We start from the raw sequence: 25279 nt of genomic DNA on the forward strand, positions 1-25279 counted from the left end.
ATAATTCTCTTCTTAGATGTTTGGTAGTATGGAACTCAAGTATTGCTGATAAAGGACACACTTTGTCAAAGCCGTGCACTGAGCGTGACAGTTCACAACACCAATTCAAAGGAAGAACAGGATAGAGTGGACTTTGATAATTAGTGTGCTACCTCTGAGGTACGGATCAGCACATCCCTTCAGCTGCTCACAACAAGCAAGATACCGACCGTACCCAACCAGCCCCTGCTTACAAAACTCAAATGTCCAACAGTAGATGTAATTCCGCAATTGGAGAACATTGGCTGGATAATACTGAGTGCATGAAGAATTATGCTGATAAGCAATTTATGATTGTTAGTCAAGGTCAGATGGTGGCACACATGCATGTACTGTAAGCTACATTAACACAAAAGAACCTGTTCTTTGCAGACAAAGAACATACACACACACAGCATATATTTTAACTCAACAAAATAGGTGAGGCTGTTTGCTAGTTCATTTATTAGGGCAATTTCCTGACCAACCACAGTTAAGCTGCTTGGTTTAAAATTCGAACAACATATGGCAGTTAACTGTCAATCATTAGCTGCTGCATGCAATATCACTTGCCAACAGAGCAGCATTCTCCTCTCATACAATGTACCTTTGAACTGGTATTCTTGCAAATTGTCCTAATGAGTAAAAGACAATAAGCTTCAACAAAACGTGCCTTTTTCAGTAATACTCATGTCCTTCTCTTCAAAATTCAATCTTCCATACCTACCCGAGTGGGAAAAATGGAGGTCTCAATGTCATGCACGAGATGGTAATATCAACAGTTTGACATTCCCTCAGAAATGCACTCGTGTCAACCTGAATTTTGTGCTCAAATACCTGGAGTGGCATTTTAGCCTATAATTTTGTGACACAAGTGAGAAAACTTGACAATGAGCTCAGTGTCTGAGGGATTAATACAAAATGGGCCAAGGATGGACTTTAATTTAGATAAATGGGAGGTGCTGCATTTTGGATAGGCAAATCAGGACAGGACTTATACACTTAATCGGAAGGTCCTGAGGACCATTGCACGAAAGTCTCTTTGTTCAGCAGGTCTGTAATTCCTTGAAAGTGGAATCCCAGATAGACAGGATGGTGAAGGCAGCATTTGGTACGCTTGCCTTTATTGGTCAGTGCACGGAGTATAGGAGTTGGGAGGTCTCATTTGCAACTACAGCACATTGGTTAGGCAACTTTTGAAATATAACATGTAATGTGGTCTCCCTGCTAACAGGAAGGATGTTGTGAAACTTGGAAGGGTTCAGAAAAGATTTACAAGTATGTTGCCAGGGTTGGAAGTTTTGAGCTACAGGGAGAGGCTATTCTCCCTGGTGCGTTGGAAGCTGAGGGTGACATTATAAAGGTTTAGAAGATCATGAGTGGCACTGATAGGTTGAATAGCCAAGGTCTTTTCTAAAGGGTAGTGGACCCAAAACTAGATGGCATAGGTTTAAGGTTAGAAAGGAAGATTTAAAAGGAGCCCAAGGGGCAACTTCTTTGTGTGTGTGTATGGAATGAGCTGCCAGAGGAAGCTGGTACAATTACAACATTTAAGAGGCATCTGGATGAGTACATGAAATAGGAAGGGTTTAGAAGGATATGGGTCAAATGCTGACAAATGGAGTAGATTAATTTATGATGTCTAGTCAGCACGGACGTGTTGGACCAAAGAGTTTGCTTCCGTGTTGTACAGCTGTATGACTAAGTGCTGTTAACATTTCAGGGGCACACTTCATCAAAACTCTACTGTTATTTCTAGTAAAACATATCTAATTTTTTTTTTAAAGCCAGGGAATTTATAACAAATATCCAACAATTGCATTGCTTCTTCCATTTAAACTGGTGTTATAGTTATCATCACACATTAAAATGCCTTGGACTGTGGAAGATGGTTTTCTACTTTAATTCCACGTATCTGTCATCTATCTGTCATAAAGCCCAATAACAAGATATAACTATATGGCCCTCTGCAGCTTCTGAAGCCAAGTCTGTTCTACACACCAGGAAAGGAAAGTTGGAATTACGTTACCATACCTGTGGTCGAGTATATGCATGTAGGAGTGCTAAACATGCAATCCCGATATCAAAACAGAACAGCATTCTTAATTCAAACCGTTGAATGCAAATCTACATTCCCACCACCCACGTTGTGACACATTCCTGGATACAAACCCTTTCCACTCTTATCAGTGACTGGTTGTGCTGAGTAGAAGATGTAATCTACAGTGAGGCCAAAACCAGATGAGCAGGTTGTAACCTCAGGCCGACCTGTATCAGGCAGATAATGACTGTAGACTGATGTTAGGTTGAGGTTGTGTCGGAGGGTGGTTGGAGACCTGAGGGGACAGAAAGAGACCAAACAACATCATATCTGTCACATTGTTAATTTCAAGAACCCAAGTGCAGATAACATAATGATGGATGGGAAGCCGACGGAGTTGAAAAATGAAACTCCACAAGTTGTGAAGAATATTAGTGGAGCAAGATGTCAATTTAAAACAATCTGGCAGCTTTTATAGCTAGTTATTCTGTTGCCAAACTATGACAATCTTTCTTGAACAAGGCTGTAATTTTTCTAAGGATAATGCCAGCAATTACAGGGGGTTAGTTTAACTTTGGTGGGGCAGAAGTTTTAGAAATTATTTAGAACACAATCAGAAGTCACGTGAAAAAAAGCAGGAGCTGGCTATGAAAAGTCAACGCAAATTTCTAAAAGGAAAATCACAATTAACTAAGATAACAAAGTGTGGAGCTGGATGAACACAGCAGGCCAAGCAGCATCTCAGGAGCACAAAAGCTGACATTTCGGGCCTAGACCCTTCATCAGAGAGGGGGATGGGGAGAGGGAACTGGAATAAATAGGGTGAGAGGGGGAGGTGGACCGAAGATGGAGAGAAAGCAAGATAGGTAGAGAGTATAGGTGGGGAGGTAGGGAGGGGATTGGTCAGTCCAGGGAAGGTGGACAGGTCAAGGAGGCGGGATGAGGTGGTAGGTGGAAAATGGAGGTGTGGCTTGAGGTGGGAGGAAGGGATGGGTGAGAGGAAGAACAGGTTAGGGAAGCAGAGACAGGCTGGGCTGGTTTTGGGATGCAGTGGGGGAAGGAGAGGTTTTGAAGCTGAAGTCCACATTGATACCATTGGGCTGCAGGGTTCCCAAGCGGAATATGAGTTGCTGTTCTTGCAACCTTCGGGTGGCATCATTGTGGCACTGCAGAAGGCCCATGATGGACATGTCATCTAAAGAATGGGAAGGGGAGTTGAAATGGTTCGCGACTGGGAGGTGCATTTGTTTGTTACGCACCAAGCGGAGGTGTTCTGCTAAGCGGTCCCCAAGCCTCCGCTTGGTTTCCCCAATGTAGAGGAAGCCGCACCGGGTGCAATAGATACACAATATCCCACATTGGCAGATGTGCAGGTGAACATCTGCTTGATGTGGAAGGTCATCTTGGGGCCTGGGATAGGGTTGAGGGAGGTGGTGTGGGGGCAAGTGTAGCACTTCCTGCGGTTGTAGGGGAAGGAGCCGGGTGTGGTGTGGTGGGGTTGGAGGGGAGTGTGGAGCGGACAAGGGAGTCACGGAGAGAGTGGTCTCTGCACAAGGCAGACAAGGGTGGGGGATGGAAAAATAGCTTGGGTGGTGGGGTCGGATTGTAGATGGCGGAAGTGTCAGAGGATGATACGTTGTATCCAGAGGTTGGTGGGGTGTTATGTGAGAATGAGGGGGATCCTCTGGGGGCGGGTGTGGCGGGGGCGGGGTGAGAGAGATGTGTTGCGGGAAATGTGGTCGAGACCATACTCGACCACTGCGGGGGCCAAGTTGCGGTCCTTGAAGAACGTGGACATCTGGGATGTGCGGGAATGGAATGTCTCATCCTGGGAGCAGATGCAGCAGAGACGGAGGAATTGCGAATAGGGGATGGAATTTTTGCAGGAGGGTGGGTGGGAGGAGGTGTATTCTAGGTAGCTGTGGGAGTCAGTGGGCTTGAAATGGACATCAGTTTCTAGCTGGTTACCTGAGATGGAGACTGAGAGGTCCAGGAAGGTGAGGGATGTGTTGGAGATGGCACAGGTGAACTTGAGGTTGGGGTGGAAGGTGTTGGTAAAGTGGATGAACTGTTCGAGTTCCTCTGGGGAGCAAGAGGCGGCGCCGATACAGTCATCAATGTAACAGAGGAAGAGGTGGGAAGAAGTGGCCTATTCCAGGGATGCCTAACCTGAAGAAGTTACCCTCCTCCCTCCGGACCAACCTCAGGGAATCTCTCTCCCACTGCAACTCTCTTGTTTCTCCTCACCTATAGTCTCCTCTCTACCTATCTTCTTTTCTCTCCAACTTCGGTCCGCCTCCCCCTCTCCCTATTTATTCCAGTTCCCTCTCCAAAGAAGGGTCTAGGCCCGAAACGTCAGCTTTTGTGCTCCTGAGATGTTGCTTGGCCTGCTGTGTTCATCCAGCTCCACACTTTGTTATCTTGGATTCTCCAGCATCTGCAGTTCCCATTATCACTGATACAATTCTAACCTCACTGCGAAGCCTCTTCCAGGAATGCCTAACCTGAAGAAGTTACCCTCCTCCCTCCAGACCAACCTCAGGGAATCTCTCTCCCACTGCAACTCTCTTGTACCTCCTCACAATTAACTAACTTTCTGGAGTTTGTTAAAAGTAGAAACAGAAAGGCTTGATGATGGTAATGCTGTTGATGTGATTTGCAGAAGGCATTTCATACAGTGCCACACAGCCGACTGTGAGAAAACTACAGGTCATAGTGAAAAAGGAACAGTAGCAACGTGGATACAAAATTGGCTGAGCGTTAGGAAACAGAGTAACGGTCAGAGTTTTAAATATCAGACTAGAGGAAGGTTTAGTAGTGGCGTTCCCAAGGGTCGGTCTTGGGGCCCTCGCTTTTCCTGATGTATATTAATGATCTGGAGCTCGCTGTGAAGGGGACAATTTTAAAGTTCTCAGATAACACTAAATTTGGAAGACCTGTAAGGAGGATAGTGTGGAACTCCAAAAGGACATTGCCAAGTAGGTGAAATAAGCAGATAAAGTTCACTGCAAAGAAGATTAATTTTGATCAGAAAAACATTAAAGGCAATACAAAATACAGGACACAATTCTAACAGGTGCAGGAGCAGGGGGGCCTAGGTGTGTATTGAAGGTGGCATGTCAGATGGAGTCAGCAGTCAGTAAGCTTACAGCGTTCTCAGCCTTATTAATAGGGGCATCGAGTACAACAGCATGCAGCTGATGTTGAACTTGTACAAGACACCTGTTAGACCTCAGCTGGAATACTGTGCATAGTTACAGGCATTACATCTTAGAAAAGATGTGAATCCATTAGAGAGAGTGCAGAAGTGATTTGTTAGAATGGTTTCAGGATTGAGAAAGTTCAGAAGTGAGGGCTGTTCTTCTCGGACATGAAACAGTTCAGACAAGATTTAACAGAGGTTCACAAATCACGACAGTGTGATGGACAGAGTAGATGGGAGAAACTATTCCTGCTCATAAAAGGAAAAAAAGGCACAAATTTAAAAATGATGAGCAAACATGGGTGATGTGACAGAAACAAAATCAGACAGAAACTAGTTGGGAGTATGGAATACACAGCCTAAAGATATGGAAGAGGGAGCTATTCAAGACAGCATCGGATGATTATTTGGATAGAAATGTGCAAGGATATGAGGAAAAGGTAGGAAATTGACACTCGTAACAGGCCATCTTCTGCACTTTAAGAATGCTGTAAAAATCCGATTTATTAAACTGGATTCTATAAGACAGTAGGTATGGAATCTGAACTCAAGACCTCTAGATTGCTAGCACAGTGACATAACCACTACAACAACAACACCACCATCATCTTTCTTCACCCAGCCAGAAGTCACACAACACCAAGTTATAGTCCAACAGGTTTATTGGAAACCATACGCTTTCAAAGTGTAGTCCCTTGTCTGGTGAAGTGAGCAGGGAAAGCACACAGACCCAGAATTTACAGGTAGAGAGAGCAAAAGATCATACAACTCGTGTGAGTGGAGTGTCAAATAATAAGTCTCTCCAGGTGACCAGGGGTGTTAGACAGTGTGCGTAGTGTCAACAGCTGAATAACAAGCAAAGGAATGATCTATAAACTGATTAAAATGAGGCAGAGAGAATAATTACTAAAAATTAAAAGTAAGGCAGTGCTGGAGACAAACTAAATGACTAGAAATACCATGATAAATATAACAGCCGCATGCCAAGGGTGTGACAAAGTAATAAGTAATCCAAAACTATACAAACTAATTAAAGGTAGTGAGATCATAACAATTTATCAAGGTGATAGTAAAGAAGGTTTTACAGACACAGAACACTGTGGTGGGGTCACATATAACTTGACATGAACCCAAGATCACAGTTGAGGCCGTCTTCACGGGTATAGAGCTTGGCTCTCAATCTCTGCTTGATGATTCTGCATTGCTGTATATCTCAAAGTCCACCTTGGAGGACGCTTACCCAAAGATCAGAGGCGGAATGTCCTTGACCGCTGAAGTGCTCCCCCACTGGGACGGAACTTTCCTGTCTGGCAATTGTTACTTGGTGTCCATTCATCTGTTGTCGAAGCATCTGTATAGTCTTGCCATTACACCATGCCTTGGGACATCTTTGCCTGCAGCATAGGAGATTGACAATGTTGGCCAAGTCATGAGTATCTGCTGTGTATGTGATGTGTGGTGTTCCCATGTGTGATGGTAACATCCATGTCAATGATCTGACAGGTCTTGCAGAGGTTCCCATGGCAGGGTTGTGGTCATTGTTCTGAAGGCTGGGCAGTTTTGGTGTGATACCACTATGTAGTTGCTTCAGTAATTCCTTGCCATGAATCCAAAGGAAGAACGTGTCAATGAATCTGGTGTATAGCATTGGTCTGAGGTCCTGCACAGCAAAGCAGTCTTGTTCGAAACAGTGCAGGAAACTGTTGGCATATTCGGATGCTAATCTGGTCCCCACGGCTGTTCTGTGCACATAGTTGAAAAACGGATTATAGAAGTTGAAGACATTATGGTCGAGGATGAAGCGTCTGGAAATTGGCAGTTGTTGGTATTGAGTACTGAGGCTGTTTGTGGTGGTGCCATCATCGTGGGACATGCAGATGTCGAGTGCAAAAATGTCCATCGTGTCGAGCCTAGTGCAGCGGTCTTCTTGAGGGGTCCAGTTCGACTTTTTCTTCTTTGGTTGCTGCAGCATGGATCTCTTGGTCGACTGTTCTGGTTTATTGGTCATCTCATTGGGCTCGCTGCTGACATCTTGGGTTAATGGAAGAATTCCTCATTTACCTGATGAATTCCTCCGTGTCTGCCATGAGACCAATGGGGTCTATTTTGGTAGTGGGGCAGACATTGAGCCCTCAGCTGAGAATTTCCATTTCTTCCGGTTGAAGGGTGTGGTCAGACATGCTGACGACAGATTTCCCTGTGTGGGTAGCAGTTTCAACTGTGGGACCAGGGAAGGCTCAGTTGCTGCTGACGGTGATGCCAAGTTTCTCCAGTTTCTTGTGCTTTGGTGTGCATGTATATGATGTAGTTCCATTGGTGTCATGTGACCTCTGACTTTGTCCACCCAAGTCCAACACTGGCACCTCCATCATCACGGCTACCATTGAGCTGGCAGTTTGTGTTGTCAAAGTGGAAGAGACCTCCAAGAAGACTGCGCATATTGACACAGGCATCAAGTTTATGTTGAGATGTATGAAAGCACAGAAGATCCTGAAAAGACGACAGATCACAAAACCAAGATAATAAAATGTCAGGCTGGATGAACACAGCAGGCCCAGCAGCATCTCAGGAGCACAAAAGCTGACGTTTCGGGCCTAGACCCTCAGGCCCGAAACGTCAGCTTTTGTGCTCCTGAGATGCTGCTGGGCCTGCTGTGTTCATCCAGCCTCACATTTTATTATCTTGAATTCTCCAGCATCTGCAGTTCCCATTATCACAGATCACAAAACCAACCAGGTTGACCAACAATACAGACTATGCTGACAGACTCTGCCATCGCACCCCTCGCACACTCCTCAATCATCTTGTACAAGAACTCTACACCAGATGTTGCAACCTTGAAATTTAGTGGAGTCCATATTACCAGCTAGTGGTCAGTATAAAGCAGAGCAGCTACAAGGCACCACCAATCAGATGAGGCAATGGAACTATACCATCTACACTCTCACCAAGAACAAGAAACTGGAGAAACTTGGCATTACTACCAGCAGCAACCAAGCCTCCCCTGGTACTATGGTTGAAGCCAGTACCACCAGAGAAATCCATCATCAACTTGTCTGACTACACTGTTCAACTGGACAAAAATCAAAGTTCTCAGCCAAGGGTTCAGTTTCTACCAAAATGGACCCCATTGGTCTCACAGCATACACACAGGAATTCGTCAAGCAAATATGAGGAGCCTCTGGGGATTCTTTCACAAACCCCAAGATGTCAGCAGCGAGCCTAATGAGACAACCAATGAATCAGAACACACAGTCAGAGAAATCCGTGGGGCAGCAACCAAAGAAGGAAGAGTCAAATTGGACCTCTTTGGAAGACCACTGCACTAGGCTCGAAATGTATGTCCAAGATGTCAGGAGAGACGTTCACGCTAGATTCATCAGCAGTGCTCACAAAATAGTGCAGAACATCACCCAAGCCCAACGCAACACTGTGCTCTCAAGACCAATCACAACACTGTCTGCTGGTTTGATGACAAAGGAAGAGCCATCATCTCAAAGAGAAGGGAGCACTGCAAAGAAGCATACTGACAACCGAACAACCAGGAACACTACAGACAACTACCAGTCAATCCAACCAAAGAACACACCCATCAACTCAAGAGACAGATCAAGACCTTTCAGTCAGATCTTCAGAATATCCAAGCACTCTCATCCCACATATTTCTCGCATAGGAGACTTTCACCACCTTCCAAAGATACACAAAGCCAAGATACCTGGACGTCCCATCGTATCAGGCACTGGGACCCTGTGTGAGAATCTATCTGGGTGTGTCAAAGGTATCTCGAAACCCACTGTACAAGGAACTCCCAGCTTCTGTCACAACACTACAGATTTCTTGCAGAAACTCACTTAGACCACTAGAACCAGGAATCTTCTTCGTCACGATGGATGTTTTGGCACTTGGCACCAGCATCCCCCATGACAACGTCACTGCTGCAACCGCCTCAGTATTCAATACCAACAAATGCCAATTTCCAGACGCCATCCCACAACTTATCTGCTTTATCCTCGCCCACAAATCTTTCACCTTCGACAACCAGTTCTTTATTCAGGCACGTGGAACAGCCATGGGGGCCAGATCTACAACACTGTCATGCACAAGTTCGAACAAGACTTATTTGCTATACACCAGATTCATTAACATTTTCTTTCTTTGGTCTCATAGCAAGGAATCACTGAAACAACTATATAGCGATATCAACAAGTTTTATCCCACCATCTAACTTACCATGGACTACTCTTCAGAATTAGTCTCATTCTTGGACATAGCCATCTCCATCAAGAACAGAGATCTCAGTACTTCATTCTACCGCAAGCCCACAGATAAACTCAATGCTGCACTTCTCTAGTTTCTACCCTAAACATATTAAAGAAGCCATACCCCACAGACAAGCCCTGCACACGTGCAGGATCTGCTCAGATAAAGGAGGAACTCAACAGGCTACCTAAAGATTTTGAAAGACACCCTCGTAAGAGCAGGATACGATGCCCAACTCATTGATCACTAGTTCCAACATACCACACCGAAAAACTGCAAAAACGTCCTCAGAAGACAAACATAGGATATGACTTCCATGGAGTGGAGAGACGATGCCATGTTCTTCGCTGCCTTCAACATGTCATCGATGACAGTGAGCATCATCATCCCTCCACTTCTTACCTTCAAACAACTGCCAAACCTTAAACAGACCATCGTTCACAGCAAAACTACCCAGCATTTGGGATAACATTGACCACAACACTGCCATGGCAACCTCTGCAAGTCATGTCAGATCACTGAAAATGGATACTACCATCACATGTGGGAACACCACCCACAACGTACACAGTGGATACTCATGCGACTTGGCCAATGCTGCAGGCATGGTATATTGGCAAGACCATGCAGATGCTACGACAACAGATGAATGGATACTGGGCAACGATCGCCAGACAGGAATGTTCCTCCCAGTCAGGGAATACTTCAGCTGTCAAGGAAATTCAGCCCCCAATATTCAGGTAAGTGTCCTTCAAAGCAGACTTTGAGATATACAACAACGCAGAAATCGCTGAGCAGAGACTGATAGTCAAGTTCCATGCCCATGAAAACAGCCTCAACTGTGATCTTGGGTTCATGTCGCTCTACATGTGACCCCACCACACTGCTCTGTATCGGTAAAACTTTCTTTACTGCCCTGTTTGGTCACCATCACCACGATAAGGAAGGATTTTTTCAAACGAAGGTGCTTATCTCTCATATCTCATTAATCCTACTTGAGATAATGGCTCAATTGTATCCAAAACACGACCAACGATGGGATTCATTTGTGGATAAACTGAAAAATTCTCTAAATTTCTTCGCAGCTCTTAGATATCTAAGATCACAAATCTACGCTGCTCAGAACATTTCAATTGGGTTTTCAAAATTTTAGCAAAGTTCAGTCAAGACACACTTTTCAACACAACTCACCCTGCTCATGCCTTTCTGCAAATTTCAGCAATCTGCAAGGCCCAATACCTGACCAATTGCTCAAAGATTTTCTCTGCTAAATTGCAAACATCACAATTTAAGGAAATTAAACATGGAACATTCCAAGGCCATAGAAAGGGTATATACACATTTACTGAAAATTTTCAAACAATGAGGGAAATTAGTTATGTGGAGAGACTGGAGAAGTTGGGGTTAACCTTCTTATAAAGAAACTTAAGGGGACATTAAACGGGAATGCTTAAAACACTGTTGCAAACTGGAATTTGTTGGAATAGTTTGGACTATGCCAAGTTTCCAAAGAAACGCATTCCAAGATGTCATGAGTTCCAATATTTCAGCACTGTAAGTGGTCCCAACACTTATTTCCAGCTGCCGTTTAAAGCTAGATTTTAAAAATATTAATCCAGTTGCTGTTGACAACACAATACATACCTATTACAGAAGAGTTCATCCTCTGGCTCGGATACACTGACATAGCCTTCTGAACCATCCCCTGGAGGCTCTGAATGGAGACATCAATAAGATTGGCAGACTGAGAAACAATGGCCTCACTATTAAACATCATCCCACAACAAATTGGAGAGGAAAGGGTTTAAAAAGTCTAACCCAACCCACTCACTTGGGGTGGAGAGAATCCTGGAAGTTAGAAGATAATGGGGCATCTCCCTTTCAGGTGAACAATCCCCACCACCCAACCTCTCACTCACACAGCTTTGTTGTCCCCATCCATCTCCATGTCAATGTCCAGGCCAGAACTTCACTATACATCAACCTGACTGTACCTGGTTTTGCATCAGTCACACCTTCAATGAAGACAAGATTCTCTGGACGTTCGAGTGCTGGCGCGGAATATTGTAGCTGAAGGAGAAACTCACGGCCATATCTGCGTTTTCCTAAATGAGGAAACAAAATCAGATACCAAGCACTGCAAGCATCACTTGAATAATGAAACTTGGCAGGAAGCTATAAAGTGTGTGACATATATGGTCACATTGGATTTCCAAATTTGGCAGTGACACACCAAACAGATGTTGACCACAGCCCAAAAGATGACAGGTACAACAAAAAGAATTTCCAAACTTATCTTAGATAACAAAGTGTGTAGCTGGATGAACACCGCAGGCCAAGCAGCATCTAGGGAGCACAAAAGCTGACGTTTCAGGCCTAGACCATTCATCAGAAAAGGCGGATGGGGAGAGGGCTCTGAAATAAATAGTGGGGGGGGGGGGGGAGGCAGATTGAAGATGGATAGAGGAGAAGATAGGTGGAGAGGAGACAGACAAGTTAAAAGAGGTGGGGATGGAGCCGGTAGAAGTGAGTATAGGTGGGGAGGTAGGGAGGGGATAGATCAGTGCGGAGAGGACGGACAGGTCAAGGGGGCGGGATGAGGTTAGTAGGTAGGAAATGGAGGTGCAGCTTGGAGGTGGGAGGAGGTGATAGGTGAGAGGAAGAACAGGTTAGGGAGGTGGGGTCGAGCTGGGCTGGTTTTGGGATGCAGTGGTGGGGAAGGGAGATTTTGAAACGTGTCAATGTGGATTTCACAAACTTCAAAATGTCTCCTCCCCCCACTGCATCCCAAAGCACCTCCTAGACGCCAACCATTTCAACTCCCCCTTGCATTCCTTAGACGACATGTCCATCCTGGGCCTCCTGCAGTGCCACAACGATGCCACCCGAAGGTTGCAGGAACAGCAACTCATATTCCACTTGGGAACCCTGCAGCCCAATGGTATCAACGCGGACTTCACCAGCTTCAAAATCTCCCCTTCCCTCACCGCATCCCTAAACCAGCCCAGTTCAATCCGCCTCCCTAACCTGTTCTTCCTCTCACCTATCGCCTCCTCCCACCTCAAGATGCACCTCCATTTCCTACCTACTAACCTCATCCCGCCCCTTTGACCTGTCCATTCTCCCTGGGCTGGCCTATCCCCTCCCTACCTAACTCACCTCTACAGGCTCCGTCCCCACCCCTTTAACTTGTCTGTCTCCTCTCCACCCATCTTCTTCTTCTCTCCATCTTCGGTCCGCCTCCCCCTCTCTCCCTATTTATTCCAGAACCCTCTCCCCACCCCCCTCTCTGATGAAGGGACTAGGCCCAAAACATCAGCTTTTGTGCTCCTACGATGCTGCTTGGCCTGCTGTGTTCATCCAGCTCCACATTTTGTTCTCTCGGATTCTCCAGCATCTGCAGTTCCAATTATCTCTCTCCAAACTGATCTTTTTCTTTTAGCAGTCTGCCACAGAGCAAGCGAGATCATAGGCTAAATCCACCCACTAGAGCAAAGGGAATCAAGATAATGAAGTGGATACACTTTAAGTTCAGAATGGTGGCAGTCATGTCGGTTACTACTACAACAATTTCACTCAGCAGTACAAATTAACCATTCCTTTCCTCAAAACTTGTTAAATGTCAACCGAATTGCAACAATAATTGTGAAGAGGTCAGGAAAGTGCACCGCTTTGCTAAGTGTAGGCATTTATTTCTATTACTTGGCATTTTCATAAAGTGTACTTACTGTGAAATGTAGAAATACAGAACATTCTCAACATTAAGTTACATATTTAACAGGAGAAAAAAAATCCTTACTTTAAAAGATTCCGAAATAGGCCAGTTTTGAAACTCGAGCTCATTCACACAAGATGGACTCAAGACAAAACTCTGCCGTTAGTGTTATGTTGTAAAATTCACAGAATCATAGGATACAATCACAGAATCTCTCCAGTGTGGAAACAGGCTAGCAAGTCTACACAGACCCTCCAAAGAACATCCCACCCAGATAAAACTTTCCGCTGGCCTATGCTTGTGACTCTGCATAATCCATACCTACATACCAATGGACACAATGGGCAACTTTGCACAGCCAAACCAACAAACCTGCGCATCTTAAGACTGTATAGGAGGAAGCCGGAGCACCTGGAGGAAACTCACACAACCATGGGGAGAATATGCAAACTCCACATAGAAACTTGCCTGAGGGTGGAATCGAACCCGGGTCCCTGGTGTTGAGGCAGCGGTGCTAACGACTGGGCTATCATTCCACCTTATTCAGCGTGACACATACGGAACATACCATTTAAAAGTTTGGAGACAACCAATCTGTAACATTCTATCACAGCCCAAATTCAAGCATCCTTCTGCATACAGAATTGGCTGTCCAATAGAAGACAGAGGGTGTCAGCAGATGGAAAGTATTCAGCCCAGAGCTCAGTGGCCAGTCGTGATCTGCAGGAATCTGTTCCGGGGCCCTCGCTCTTCCTGATCCTTATAAAGGACTTGGATGAGCAAGTGCAAGGGTGGGGTTAGTAAATTTGCCGATGACACAAAAGTTGATGGAGTTGTGGATAGTGTGGAGGGCTGTTGTAGCTGCAGTGGGACACTGGCAAGATGCAGAGCTAGGGAAAGAAATGGCAGATGGAATTCAACCCAGAAAAGTGCGAAGTGGTTCATTTTGGTAGGCCCAATTTGTCTGTAGAATACAGGGCTAACGGCAGGATTCTTCGCAGTGTGGAGAGATGTTGGGGTCCTCGTCTCAAAGTTGCCACCCAAGTTGATAGGGTTGTTAAGGTGGCTTATGGTACATTAGCTTTCAGTGGCAGGGGAATTGAGTTTTAGAGTTGCAAGGTTATGCTGCAGCTCTGTAAAACCCAGTTAGATCACACTTGGAATATTATGTTCAGTTCTGGTCGCCTCATTACAGGAAGGAGGTGGATGCAGAAGCTTTACAGAGATGCAGAGGAGATTTACCAGGATGCTGCCTGGACTGAAGGGCAGGTCTTATGAGGAAAGGCTGAGAGAGCTTGGGTTTCTTTCTTTGGAGTGAAGAAGGATGAGAGGTGACTTGATACAGGTTTACATAATGATGACAGGCATAGATAGTGGATACCCAGCAAAATTTTCCAAGGGTGGAAACGACTATTACAAGGGGGCATAATTTTAAGATGACTGGAGGAAGGTATAGGGGAGATGTTCTTCACACAGAGAGTGTGGTGGGTGTGCGGAATGCCCTGCCGGCACTGGGAGCGGGGTCAGATACATTAGGAACATTTAAGCAACTCCTGGATAGGCATGAGAATGATAATAAAATGTAGAGTATGCAAGGTAGTTTGATTTAAGAGTTGGATAATTGGTCCACAATGTTGTGCCAACCTAAGGGCCTGCACTGTTCTATGGTCTTAAAACAGAACTTGTGTCAAATTATCCTGATCTTACATCTCATACCATTCTCCAAAACAGCTCAGTGCCATGATGAAGCCTTAGTTTTGTCCTCAAGAATGTAGAATAATTCAAAGTAATAGGTGGCTATTTAGTTCAGTGGGTCAGTTCTACCATTAAACAGCTCATTTACACTACAACTCCGCATACTGCCTTTACCTTTGATATAACTTTACCCATTAAAGATTTTGCAAATTTCAAGAGATCCATAATTTATCAGAATTGAATTCCTACACTTTGCATAAAGCAGTATTCCTGATTTCACTTCTGAATGACCTGTCATCTTAAGACACTGTGCTTTTGTTGTCTAATTATATGTCCCTTTAAACACCTTGATTAGATCATCACTCAATGCTCTAAAGCGAGCTAAATACCTTCATCATCATCCTGTCGACATATGACAGCACTTTCAACAAACTATGTACTTATACTTCTAGGTCCCTGTTTTACAACACTCCTCAGGACTTTACCATTTACTGAATAAGTCTTAGCTTGGTTTGACTTTCCAAAAGTGCAACGCACACACTTATCTATATTGAATTGCATTTGCCAATCCTCAACCCACTTCCCCATCTCGTCAAGACCTCGCTGTAATTTTTGATAACCTTCCTTGCTATCAATAATACCTCCTAATGATCTATCATCCACAAACTTACTAATCACGCCTTGAACATTCACATCCAGATTACTTATGTGAATAAAAAATAACAAAGGTCCCAGCACTGACCCTGTGGGACACTGCTAGTCACAGGCCTCCAGTCTGAGAAACAACCTTCAACCATCACCCTCTGCTTCCTACCATTCAGCCAATTTTGAATCCAATTAGCTAGCTCTCCCTGGATCCCATGTGACCTTTCATTACTAGCCTGCCATGCGGGACCTTGTCAAAGGCCTTCATAAAGTCCATTTGGATACCATCCTTTTGTTTACCTCCGAGAATCTCTAAAAGCTTTGAGAGATATAACTTCCTGCTCACAAATCCATGCTGACGATCCCTATTCAGACTGTGACTATCCAAGTGTTGGTTAATCCTGTCCCTCAGTATCCTCTCCAATTATTTGCCTACCACTGTTGTCAGGCTTACTGGCCTGTAGCTCCCTGGCTTGACTTTGCCACCTTTCATAAACAATGGAACAACACTAGCCACCCTCCAGTCTTCTGGAACTTCATCAGTGGCTACAGATGAAGCAAAAATCTCTGCAAGGGCCTCTGCAATTTCATCCATGGCCTCTCACAATGTCCAAGGAGGGACGTGATCAGGCCTTGGGGATTTATCCACCTTAATGTGCTTTTAGTCTGCAAACACCTCCTCTCTGATAATGTGTATTGGGTCCAAAACATCACCGCTTCTTTCCCTTATTTTCATAGCATCCATGATTCTGTCCTCAGTAAACACTAAGGAGAAATATTTATTAAAAACCTCCCCCATCTCCTGTGGCTCCAAACATAGACAGCCATGCTGATCTTTCAGGGGACCTATTCTTTACCTCGCCACCTTTTTACTCTTAATATAGCTATAGAAGCTCTTGCAATTATCCTTAACCTTATCTGCCAGATGCATCTCATACTGTCTTCTTGCTCTTCTGATTTCCCTCTTAAGTGTGCTCCTAGTCATCTAGGGATTCACTTCAGCTCTAAAGCTTAAAGCCAATGTATGCCGTCTTCTTTTTCCTGACCAGAGCCTCAATATCCCTTGTCAGCCAGGAATTCCAAAACATGCCAGCTTTTTCCTTCACCCTAACAGGGACATACTGTCCCTGGCCTCTTGATATCATACTTTTAAAAGCCTCCAATCTGCTCGTCATTCCTTTCACTTCAAACAGATTCACTCAATCAACCTCCGCGAGATTCTGCCTAATGGCCCCAAAATTAGCCCTGCTCTAGTTTAGCAGCTTAACCTGTGGACCTCAACTAGTTTTAACATAGTTATGGAAAAAGATAAGAGTTATGGTCACTGGGCACAAAGTACTCTCTGACTGACACTTCAGTTATTGCCCGACCTTGTTCCCCAAGAGGAGATCCAGTGCTGCACCCTCCCGTGCAAGCCCATCTACGTACTGATATTGAGGACCCTATTCCGAGTGCCAAGTGCTAGAAAGAGTAGGAATAAGAAGACAGAGAAGATCAATCAATGGCAAAGGAGATGGTGCATTAAGCTAGGATTGAAATCTTTGGACCATTTGAATCTCTTCTGGGGCAAAAGAGACCTGTTCAAAAGGGACAGGTTTCAACTGAATTAGAAGGGGGCCAATACCCTAGCAGGGAGATTTTCTAGATCCATTCAGAAGCCTTCAAAGTAGTCAGCAGGAAACGGAGGAGCAAATATACAGAGAAATCTCAGACACATGTAAGAATAATAGGGTTGGGGGAAGCAGGCCATTTGGCCCATCAAGTCCATACCGACCTTTTGAAGAGAATCAGAAAGTATGTAAAACCACGTATGTTCAGGGTGACAGAGAAAGCAGGAAGTACGAGTGTATATGAGACCCAAAGTTTCAGTTCTTGATTAAACGTTCAGAACACACAGAGGTGGTGAGCAAACAGCACAGTGGAAAAGCAAATTTGCAACTAACCTGTTCTCTTCTTTTCACACATATCCACATACTGACAATTGTCAGTTATCCTAAGTCTGCTTGGCCACAAAGGACCATAGAGTTTTCTTGGACACATCTGGTGAGAACAGTCCTCCTGACTGGACACCTGCCAAAAAATGAAATAGAACAGCTCAAAATGGTTACTGGTGTTTCTTGGAGACAGGCTGCAGGTCAAAAAAAAACTAATCTGGGAAACTGGCCAAATGTGATTTACCTTCCATGTTGGCATTCCATAATAGTAGAGCTCACCATTTTGAATGAGTTTATACAGAGGAGATTCCGGGACAGAGTTCAGATCACCACAGAGAAGGATTGGACTTCGGTTACCATCAGAACCTGCTGTGTGTATCAGTAACTCAATTTCAGCAAATAACACAGCAAGCTGGGTGAGTTTAATATCGCCCCGTCTGGGATTGAATATCAGGTGAGTGTTTGCCACACAGATGTCAGGAAACTTGGAGTTTCCTTGGACACAGTCTGGGCTCAGAGGTCGGAGGAGAACAAGCAGCGCTACATTATCTCTGTTCAACGTTTCCACAATAGGTCGAAAGTACTCCACAGGGTGCTCGAAGACCAGGGAGAACCGCTCCCTTTTGTAGCAAACAGCACACCCATCTGTCTTGATACCAGTGCGTCGTTTATAAACACACTCATAGCCTGCAGAGAAAACAGCAAGATTAAAACTTGGGTAACCCATTCAGTGTTTTAAAAAAAAATAAAGAATTGTGGATGCTGGAAATCAGAAAACAAAGCAGAAATTGCTGGAAAAACTCAATTGGTATGGCAGCATCTGTGCAGAGAAAGAAGAGTTAATGCTTCAGGTCCAGTGCAGGGTTTTTCCAGCAATTTCCCTTTTTGTTCCATTCACAGTGTTCTTCCATTTATAGACAGTAACAAAAAATAACTCTGCACTGCACTGGTGGAACTAACTCGTTCCATGAACCATGAGCACGATAACTTTTAAGTTCGCATGTATGCTGAACAAATGAACTTGATGTTTGGTAGTATGTAATGAAAATGGACAATTTATGAATAGGGAATTTCAAATAATGCCCCTGAAAATAATATCTAAAGTACACAACTGGTAATCAAAAGGTGAGGTCCCATTTCCTGTTAATCCAGACCTTTACTCTCACCATTGATAGTTCAGTAGCTTTATCTAACACTGACCTTTGCAGGCACAACTCTAGAGGTTCACAAGTTATGATAATAAAATACTTATACTGCCCTATCCCATTGATGTATCCGAAAGTGCTTCAGTTGAAATATAACAAAGTACAGAGGTTAAAACTTACCAGAAAAATTCAAACAGCAGCAATTGTGTAAGTGACTAGGTTATCAGAATTGAAAACCAGGAGGCCATTCAGCCCTTGCAGGTCTATCCTGCCATTCAACTAGAATGGCTGATCTGTACAACAATTGCATCTACACACTTTAGATTTTTAATTTGGCAAATGTCTATCAATCTTAGTCTTGTGAGTGATTAAGTTGGTCGAGTAAAAATTGTTAGCGTGAACACCAAAAGAAAACTCCACTCCCTCTCAAATCATGACATGGGATTTTTTACTACCCAGCAGTTTGGAGTGCAAAATTGACCTGGGCGCTATTTCTACTCTTGGTTCCCATCCAGTGGTCATTGCTGGAAATTGCATTCAGTGAGGTACCCCAAAGCAAACAGCTTTGAAGCACTCACTACATTAATACAAAGGTGACACACTGTGGAATAGTAGGTCTCATGTTGCAGATTCTATCAGGCATACTGAGCATTTCCAACGGTTTCTATTTTTATGTCTCAACACTCATTGTCGAGTCTCACACATGGAGGCATTCCAGTGAATTCAAAAGAGAACAACAAAAGTAAAAATAAACAAATTAATTAATGCTGACACTTCATGGCTCATTGTTTCTACAACACTCACCCTGTAGTTGGAGAGCTGGTCGAAACTGCTGATGGTAGTGGTTCTCCTGAACTTCCTGCAGGCACAGAATCTGAAAGAGGGCCCACAAGATGTCAGGCTGTCACGTCCTCTTAGTACTTGGTTTGCACTTTAAAAATATTTATTGATATTTAGTTGGACACAGCCACTGCACAGAAATGAAAAGACAACCACCTGTTCTGGCAGTAAGATCAAAGCCAGAGATATACGGTCAGCAATGTACCCCAGTGCTAGTCTGAAGTGTTTAAGATTGGGCGTATAAATCAACTACGGACTTAAGTTTAGAAAAGGCCATTGCAGTGAAGTTACATATTTCACACAGCAGGCAGTCTCATAACATACCTGAATAAAAAAGACAATTCACTGTCACTTGAGAGGCATTTGAGCTTTTGAATAAACATTACCGAGGATGTGGATGAAGTTAACCAATCATTTAATTCAGGATCCTTTCAGTTCAAAAAGATACTTTCATTTTATGTAGAGCTGGCATTATGCCATGTTTTGCAACACTCTTGTATCTTTTCCAACAGTTAGAACATCAAGTCAAATGCACTGCTCTCTACAGGGAACTGCGGTAGCAGGCACACATACTGACATGCCTGAGTAGGGAAAACAAGCCAACCAATGAGGCTTCAGGCAAGAGAATTAAGTTGGTGAAAATCTTTCAACCAGTTTATGGTTTAAACTGTAATCCTCACAGCAAGATCCAGCACCGTTTTCACTGCATTTCTTGCCCAGAAGGTACCCAACCTTCACCGTAATTTTGAGTGATTCTGTACGTCAAAACATATCAAAACACGCAATGTGGAACTGGAGGAACACAGCAGGTCAGACAGCATCAGAAGGGCAGGAAAGTTGACATTTCAGGTCAGGACCGTTTTTCAGAGGTTTCTTCTCTGAAGAAGGGTCATGGCCCGAAACATTAACTTTCCTGCTCCTCTGATGCTGCCTGGCCTGCTGTGTTCCTCTAGCTCCACACTGTATTACCTCTGACTCCAGCATCTGCAGTTCTTACCATCTCAAAGCACCCAATAGCAGATTGAAGGGTCAACAGGATATTGGCCTACACTAACCCACTGTCTAAACGCTGTTCTTTTTTTGTGCGGCAGACAGTAACCAATAGTGGATAAGCGAATTGGCCAGATGTTTCATTTATCTACAGTTTGTCAGCCCAGTCATCTTCAGCTGTTTCATCAATGATTTTCCTTTCATCATAAAAGGTCTGAAATGGGGATGCTCATTGACAATTGCACTATTTTCAACACAATTACAAATTGATGTGAAAAGGGGACATCTTCCCCGAATACAAATCAATAGTCTGTGAGACCACTTCAGAAGATCACTAAGAGTCAAGAGCATGAATCACACAGTTTAGGGGGATGACAACAACAGAGGGACTCAGGGGAATAATTTTTTTCCTACAGAATGTAATGGGAAGGACAACAATATAGTATTTTGACAGTGACAATTGTCAATCCCGAGTGTTTAAATTCTGTATTTATTTCACTAGTTTTAACAGAACATTGGTTCATTTGTACCGTACTCACATCAGGGTCCCAGGTCTCAAATTCCTGCAGAATATTCTGAAATCTAAATTCCCACTTAAGGAACTCAGGCTGGCAGTGAGCGTACAAATCAGAATTTGTCTCCAAAAGGTCCTGCGAAAGAATATTGTATGACATTATGGTGAACTCAAATGGCTTGTTGTCATCTTTGCCATCCACCTGGGATCTTGGTAAATCCTCCCATACTCTGGCAAGAAGACCTAGAGGCAGAAAAGATAGACGAGACTGCATAAGTAAACATAAATTAAGATATGAGAGTGTTTAAGAGTGAGTTGCTGTTTGTGAACAGTTGGCTGGTGGTAATTGATCACACTGGGGATTTTGCATTAGTGAACCACACATATCCCACTCTCAGTCACGATTCCATCATAAATTCACTTGGGCTGTGAATCAGACTTTCTTACCCTGCATTGCTCATAAATATTAGGCAAGGATCATTTACAACAAGCCCCATCTATTTTTCAACATTACTATCACTGAATCCCCTACCATTTGTTTCCTTACAATTGATCAATCATGGCCTTTTCAGAGAGGTACCTACCAAGTGGGAAGTGCTAACAAATTTAAGATTTAAAATTCTCAACACATTTGACAGACCAAATCTCGGTTGTTTTAAGGATAACAATGTGGAGCTGGTGGAACACAGCAGGCCAGGCATCAGAGCAGCAGGAAAGCTGACGTTTCGGATCAGAACATCTCCCGACCCGAAACATCAGCTTACCTGCATCTCTGCTGCTGCCTGCTGTGTTCCTCCAGCTCCACGCTGTGTTATCTCCGACTCCAGCATCGGCTGTTCTTACTTCCTCTCGGTTGTTTTAAGGGTTTCGTTTTGGCAGAACTCCAGGCCAGGCCAAGTTTCTCTTACGCAGAACTGAACAGATCAAGGAATGACTTGCAATTCTGGTGAAGAGTGAGCAGTGACACTGAAGTCATTGCAAACAGTTGTTCATGTATCAGTTTAGTTTTGGTAACTGAAAGTAAAGAGATTTCTAACTAGAGATAATAGGAGCTGCAGATGCTGGAGAATCCAAGATAACAAAGTGTGAAGCTGGATGAACACAGCAGGCCAAGCAGCATCTCAGGAGCACAAAAGCTGACATTTCGGGCCTAGACCCTTCATCAGAGAGGGGGATGGGGTGAGGGTTCTGGAATAAATAGGAAGAGAGGGGGAGGCGAACCGAAGATGGAGAGAAAAGAAGATGGGTGGAGAGGAGAGTATAGGTGGGGAGGTAGGGAGGGGATAGGTCAGTCCAGGGAAGATGGACAGGTCGAGGAGGTGGGATGAGGTTAGTAGGTAGGAGATGGGGGTGCGGCTTGGGGTGGGAGGAAGGGATGGGTGAGAGGAAGAACTGGTTAGGGAGGCAGAGACAGGCTGGACTGGTTTTGGGATGCAGTGGGGGAAGGGGAAGAGCTGGGCTGCTTGTGTGATGCAGTGGGGGGAGGGGATGAACTGGGCTGGTTTTGGGATGTGGTGGGGGAAGGGGAGATTTTGAAACTGGTGAAGTCCACATTGATACCATTGGGCTGCAGGGTTCCCAAGAGGAATATGAGTTGCTGTTCCTGCAACCTTCGGGTGGCATCATTGTGGCACTGCAGGAGGCCCATGATGGACATGTCATCTAAAGAATGGGAGGGGGAGTTGAAATGGTTCGCGACTGGGAGGTGCAGTTGTTTATTGCGAACCGAGCGGAGGTGGACTGCAAAGCGGTCACCAAGCCTCCGCTTGGTTTCCCCAATGTAGAGGAGGCCACACCGGGTACAGTGGATGCAGTATACCACATTGGCAGAAGTGCAGGTGAACCTCTGCTTAATATGGAAAGTCATCTTGCGGCCTGGGATAGGGGTGAGGGAGGTGGTGTGGGGGCAAGCGTAGCATTTCCTGCGGTTGCAGGGGAAGGTGCTGGGTCCGGCAACAAATCTTACCACAATCTACAAAGTATAAGCTGGAGTGCGACGGAATACTGTCCAATTGCTTGGATGAGTGCGGCTTGAAAAATACCCAAACACGCCACATCACCCAGGACAAAACAACTTGTTTGACAGGCACACCATCCATCAGGGGTGCAGAGCAGCAACAATGTGTACCATCTACAAGATGCACTACAGCAATACACCAAGGCACCTCTGACAGCACTTTGCAAATCCCTGAACCCTACCACCTAGAAGAATAAAAGTAAGTAGGCTCTAATAACACCATCTAAAGTTTCCCTCCAAAGCTGACACCATCCTGTCGTCAAACCATATCATTCCTTCACTGTTACTGCATCATGATTGTGGCATTCTCTCCTGACACCACTGTGGGCGTACCTGCACCACATAGATTGCAAGGATTCAAGGCAGCAGTTTACCAACACATACTGAAACATAATTAGGAATGGGCAAAAATTATTGGCTTTTCCAACAATATCCAAATCCATAAATGAATTTTTAAAAAATTGACGATATTATGAATGAGCATGGCAAGTTCGTACATTTAATGGGTCTATTAGTTAAGAGTCCACTAAAGACATGTTATGAACGTACTAAGGATTTGTCTGCTCATACTGCAAAGTAATTCCACTGTTTTCGACATTCTTGGTACAAGCCAAAATTAAAATGTGCACCTCATGAATTTGTGTAACAGTCAAATCCTCTCAATACTACACTAAAAAAAATTATTTGCATCCTGAAATAGTGCAAACAGTTTTGGTCCCTATCCATAGCATTGGAGGCAGTCCAAAGAAGGTTGACTAGAATGATACCGGTATAGACATCTCATAAGAACATGTAATTGATGACAATGAGCATCTCACCAAGGTCATCCTTATGCCTCCATTTCTCGCCTTCAAACAACCACTGAACCTTGAACAGACCATTGTTCATAGTAAACTGCCTAGCCTTTAGGGCAACATCACAAAACCATGACTTGACAAACACTGCAAGACATGAATACTACCACACGTGGGAACACTACCCACCACGTACACGGCAGATATTCATGCAACTCGGCCAATGATGTCTATCTTACACGTTGCAGGCAAGGTTGCTCCAAGGCATGATACAATTGGTCAGACCATAATTTCAAATAAACCTGTTGGACTACAACCTGGTGTCGCCTGACTTCTGACCGAGAAGGGCGAGTAGATTGGGCCTGTACTTGTTGAAATTTAGAGAACAAGATGAGACCTTTTTTTTGAAATAAACAAGATTCTTAGAGGATTTGACAGGGTAGATGCAGAAATAACACCAGCGCTTCGTCAGAGGCTCACTAATGATGTTACTTAGAATGGTGACGAAACGTCTGAAAACTGTCCTTCCAGCTCAGCGAGAAAACTCACATCCAGAATCTCAACCTGAGCTACAAATCTTCTCAAAACTCACTAGATGCAGAAAAGTTGATTTCCCTCGTAAGACAGTCTATAACCAGATGGCATAATCTCATAATAAGTGGTTGCACACTGAGGAGGAATAAGGAGAAACTTCTTCTCTTGGAAGTGTAAAATCCCTGCAGTGAGGAAGAAGGCCATTCAACCCATCAAATTCATGCCAACCCTCCAAAGAACATCAACCAATAACCACCCCAATCTTATCCCAATAACCCTGCATCTCCCATGGTTAATCCACCCAACCTGCACATCTTTGGACTGGAGGAGAAGACTGGAGCATCTTGCAGAAACCCATGCAGACACGGGAAGAATGTGCAAACAACACACAAACATTCACCGAAGATTGGAATCAAACCCGGGTTCTTGGCGGCAAGGCTGCAGTACTAACCACTGAGCCACTGTGCTGCTGAAAAATAGTGAACCAATAGAATAGAGGACTTGAGTCAGGCTCATTAAGTACATCAAAAGCTCCGATAGACAGATTTTTAATTTTTAAAGAGAATCAGGAGTATGAGGAAAAAGGCAAAGTGGAGTTGAAGATTTTCATATCAGCCATGATTTCATTGAACAGCAGCACAGGCTCAATGGACCGAATAGTCTACACTTCAATGTCTTATGATCTTACACACACACACGGGAAAAACAATACTGATAATATTAGCACGTAACCACAATCCATGACCTTATGGTTCCTATCATGTCGAGCAAATCATTCAAGTGCACAAATATAGTATTTGGATTCAACTCATGTTTTAAGGTCAAATATCCATATCTGTATTGCTGGGAATGTGATTAATAAGTAAACACTTGGTACTAAACTGTGTAAAGTTAAAATCAGCCTACACACTTTACTGAAACGCAGTAGCTCTTT

At 44.2% G+C, this 25279-nt stretch overlaps 1 protein-coding gene across 4 annotated transcripts in view; it reads right to left on the reverse strand.

Annotated features, from left to right (window-relative positions):
• The window catches only part of LOC125455512 (protein angel homolog 1-like), a 35972-nt gene that overhangs the window by 4401 nt on the left and 6292 nt on the right, over nucleotides 1-25279 (reverse strand). For 2 of the 4 annotated variants that reach the window (XM_059648941.1, XM_059648944.1), the window contains exons 3-9: nucleotides 21026-21243; nucleotides 19461-19530; nucleotides 17756-18198; nucleotides 17521-17647; nucleotides 11517-11627; nucleotides 11167-11236; nucleotides 2191-2354 (exon numbers count right to left, since the gene is read on the reverse strand). In XM_059648941.1, the coding sequence (XP_059504924.1) occupies nucleotides 2191-2354; nucleotides 11167-11236; nucleotides 11517-11627; nucleotides 17521-17647; nucleotides 17756-18198; nucleotides 19461-19530; nucleotides 21026-21243 (1203 nt within the window). Of the gene's footprint in view, nucleotides 1-625; nucleotides 654-2190; nucleotides 2355-11166; nucleotides 11237-11516; nucleotides 11628-17520; nucleotides 17648-17755; nucleotides 18199-19460; nucleotides 19531-21025; nucleotides 21244-25279 lie in introns of all 4 variants that reach the window. The other 2 variants (XM_059648943.1, XM_059648942.1) reach the window with 2 other exon arrangements.

The sequence above is a fragment of the Stegostoma tigrinum genome, chromosome 10, assembly GCF_030684315.1.
Source record: "Stegostoma tigrinum isolate sSteTig4 chromosome 10, sSteTig4.hap1, whole genome shotgun sequence".
Classification (NCBI taxonomy): domain Eukaryota; kingdom Metazoa; phylum Chordata; class Chondrichthyes; order Orectolobiformes; family Stegostomatidae; genus Stegostoma; species Stegostoma tigrinum.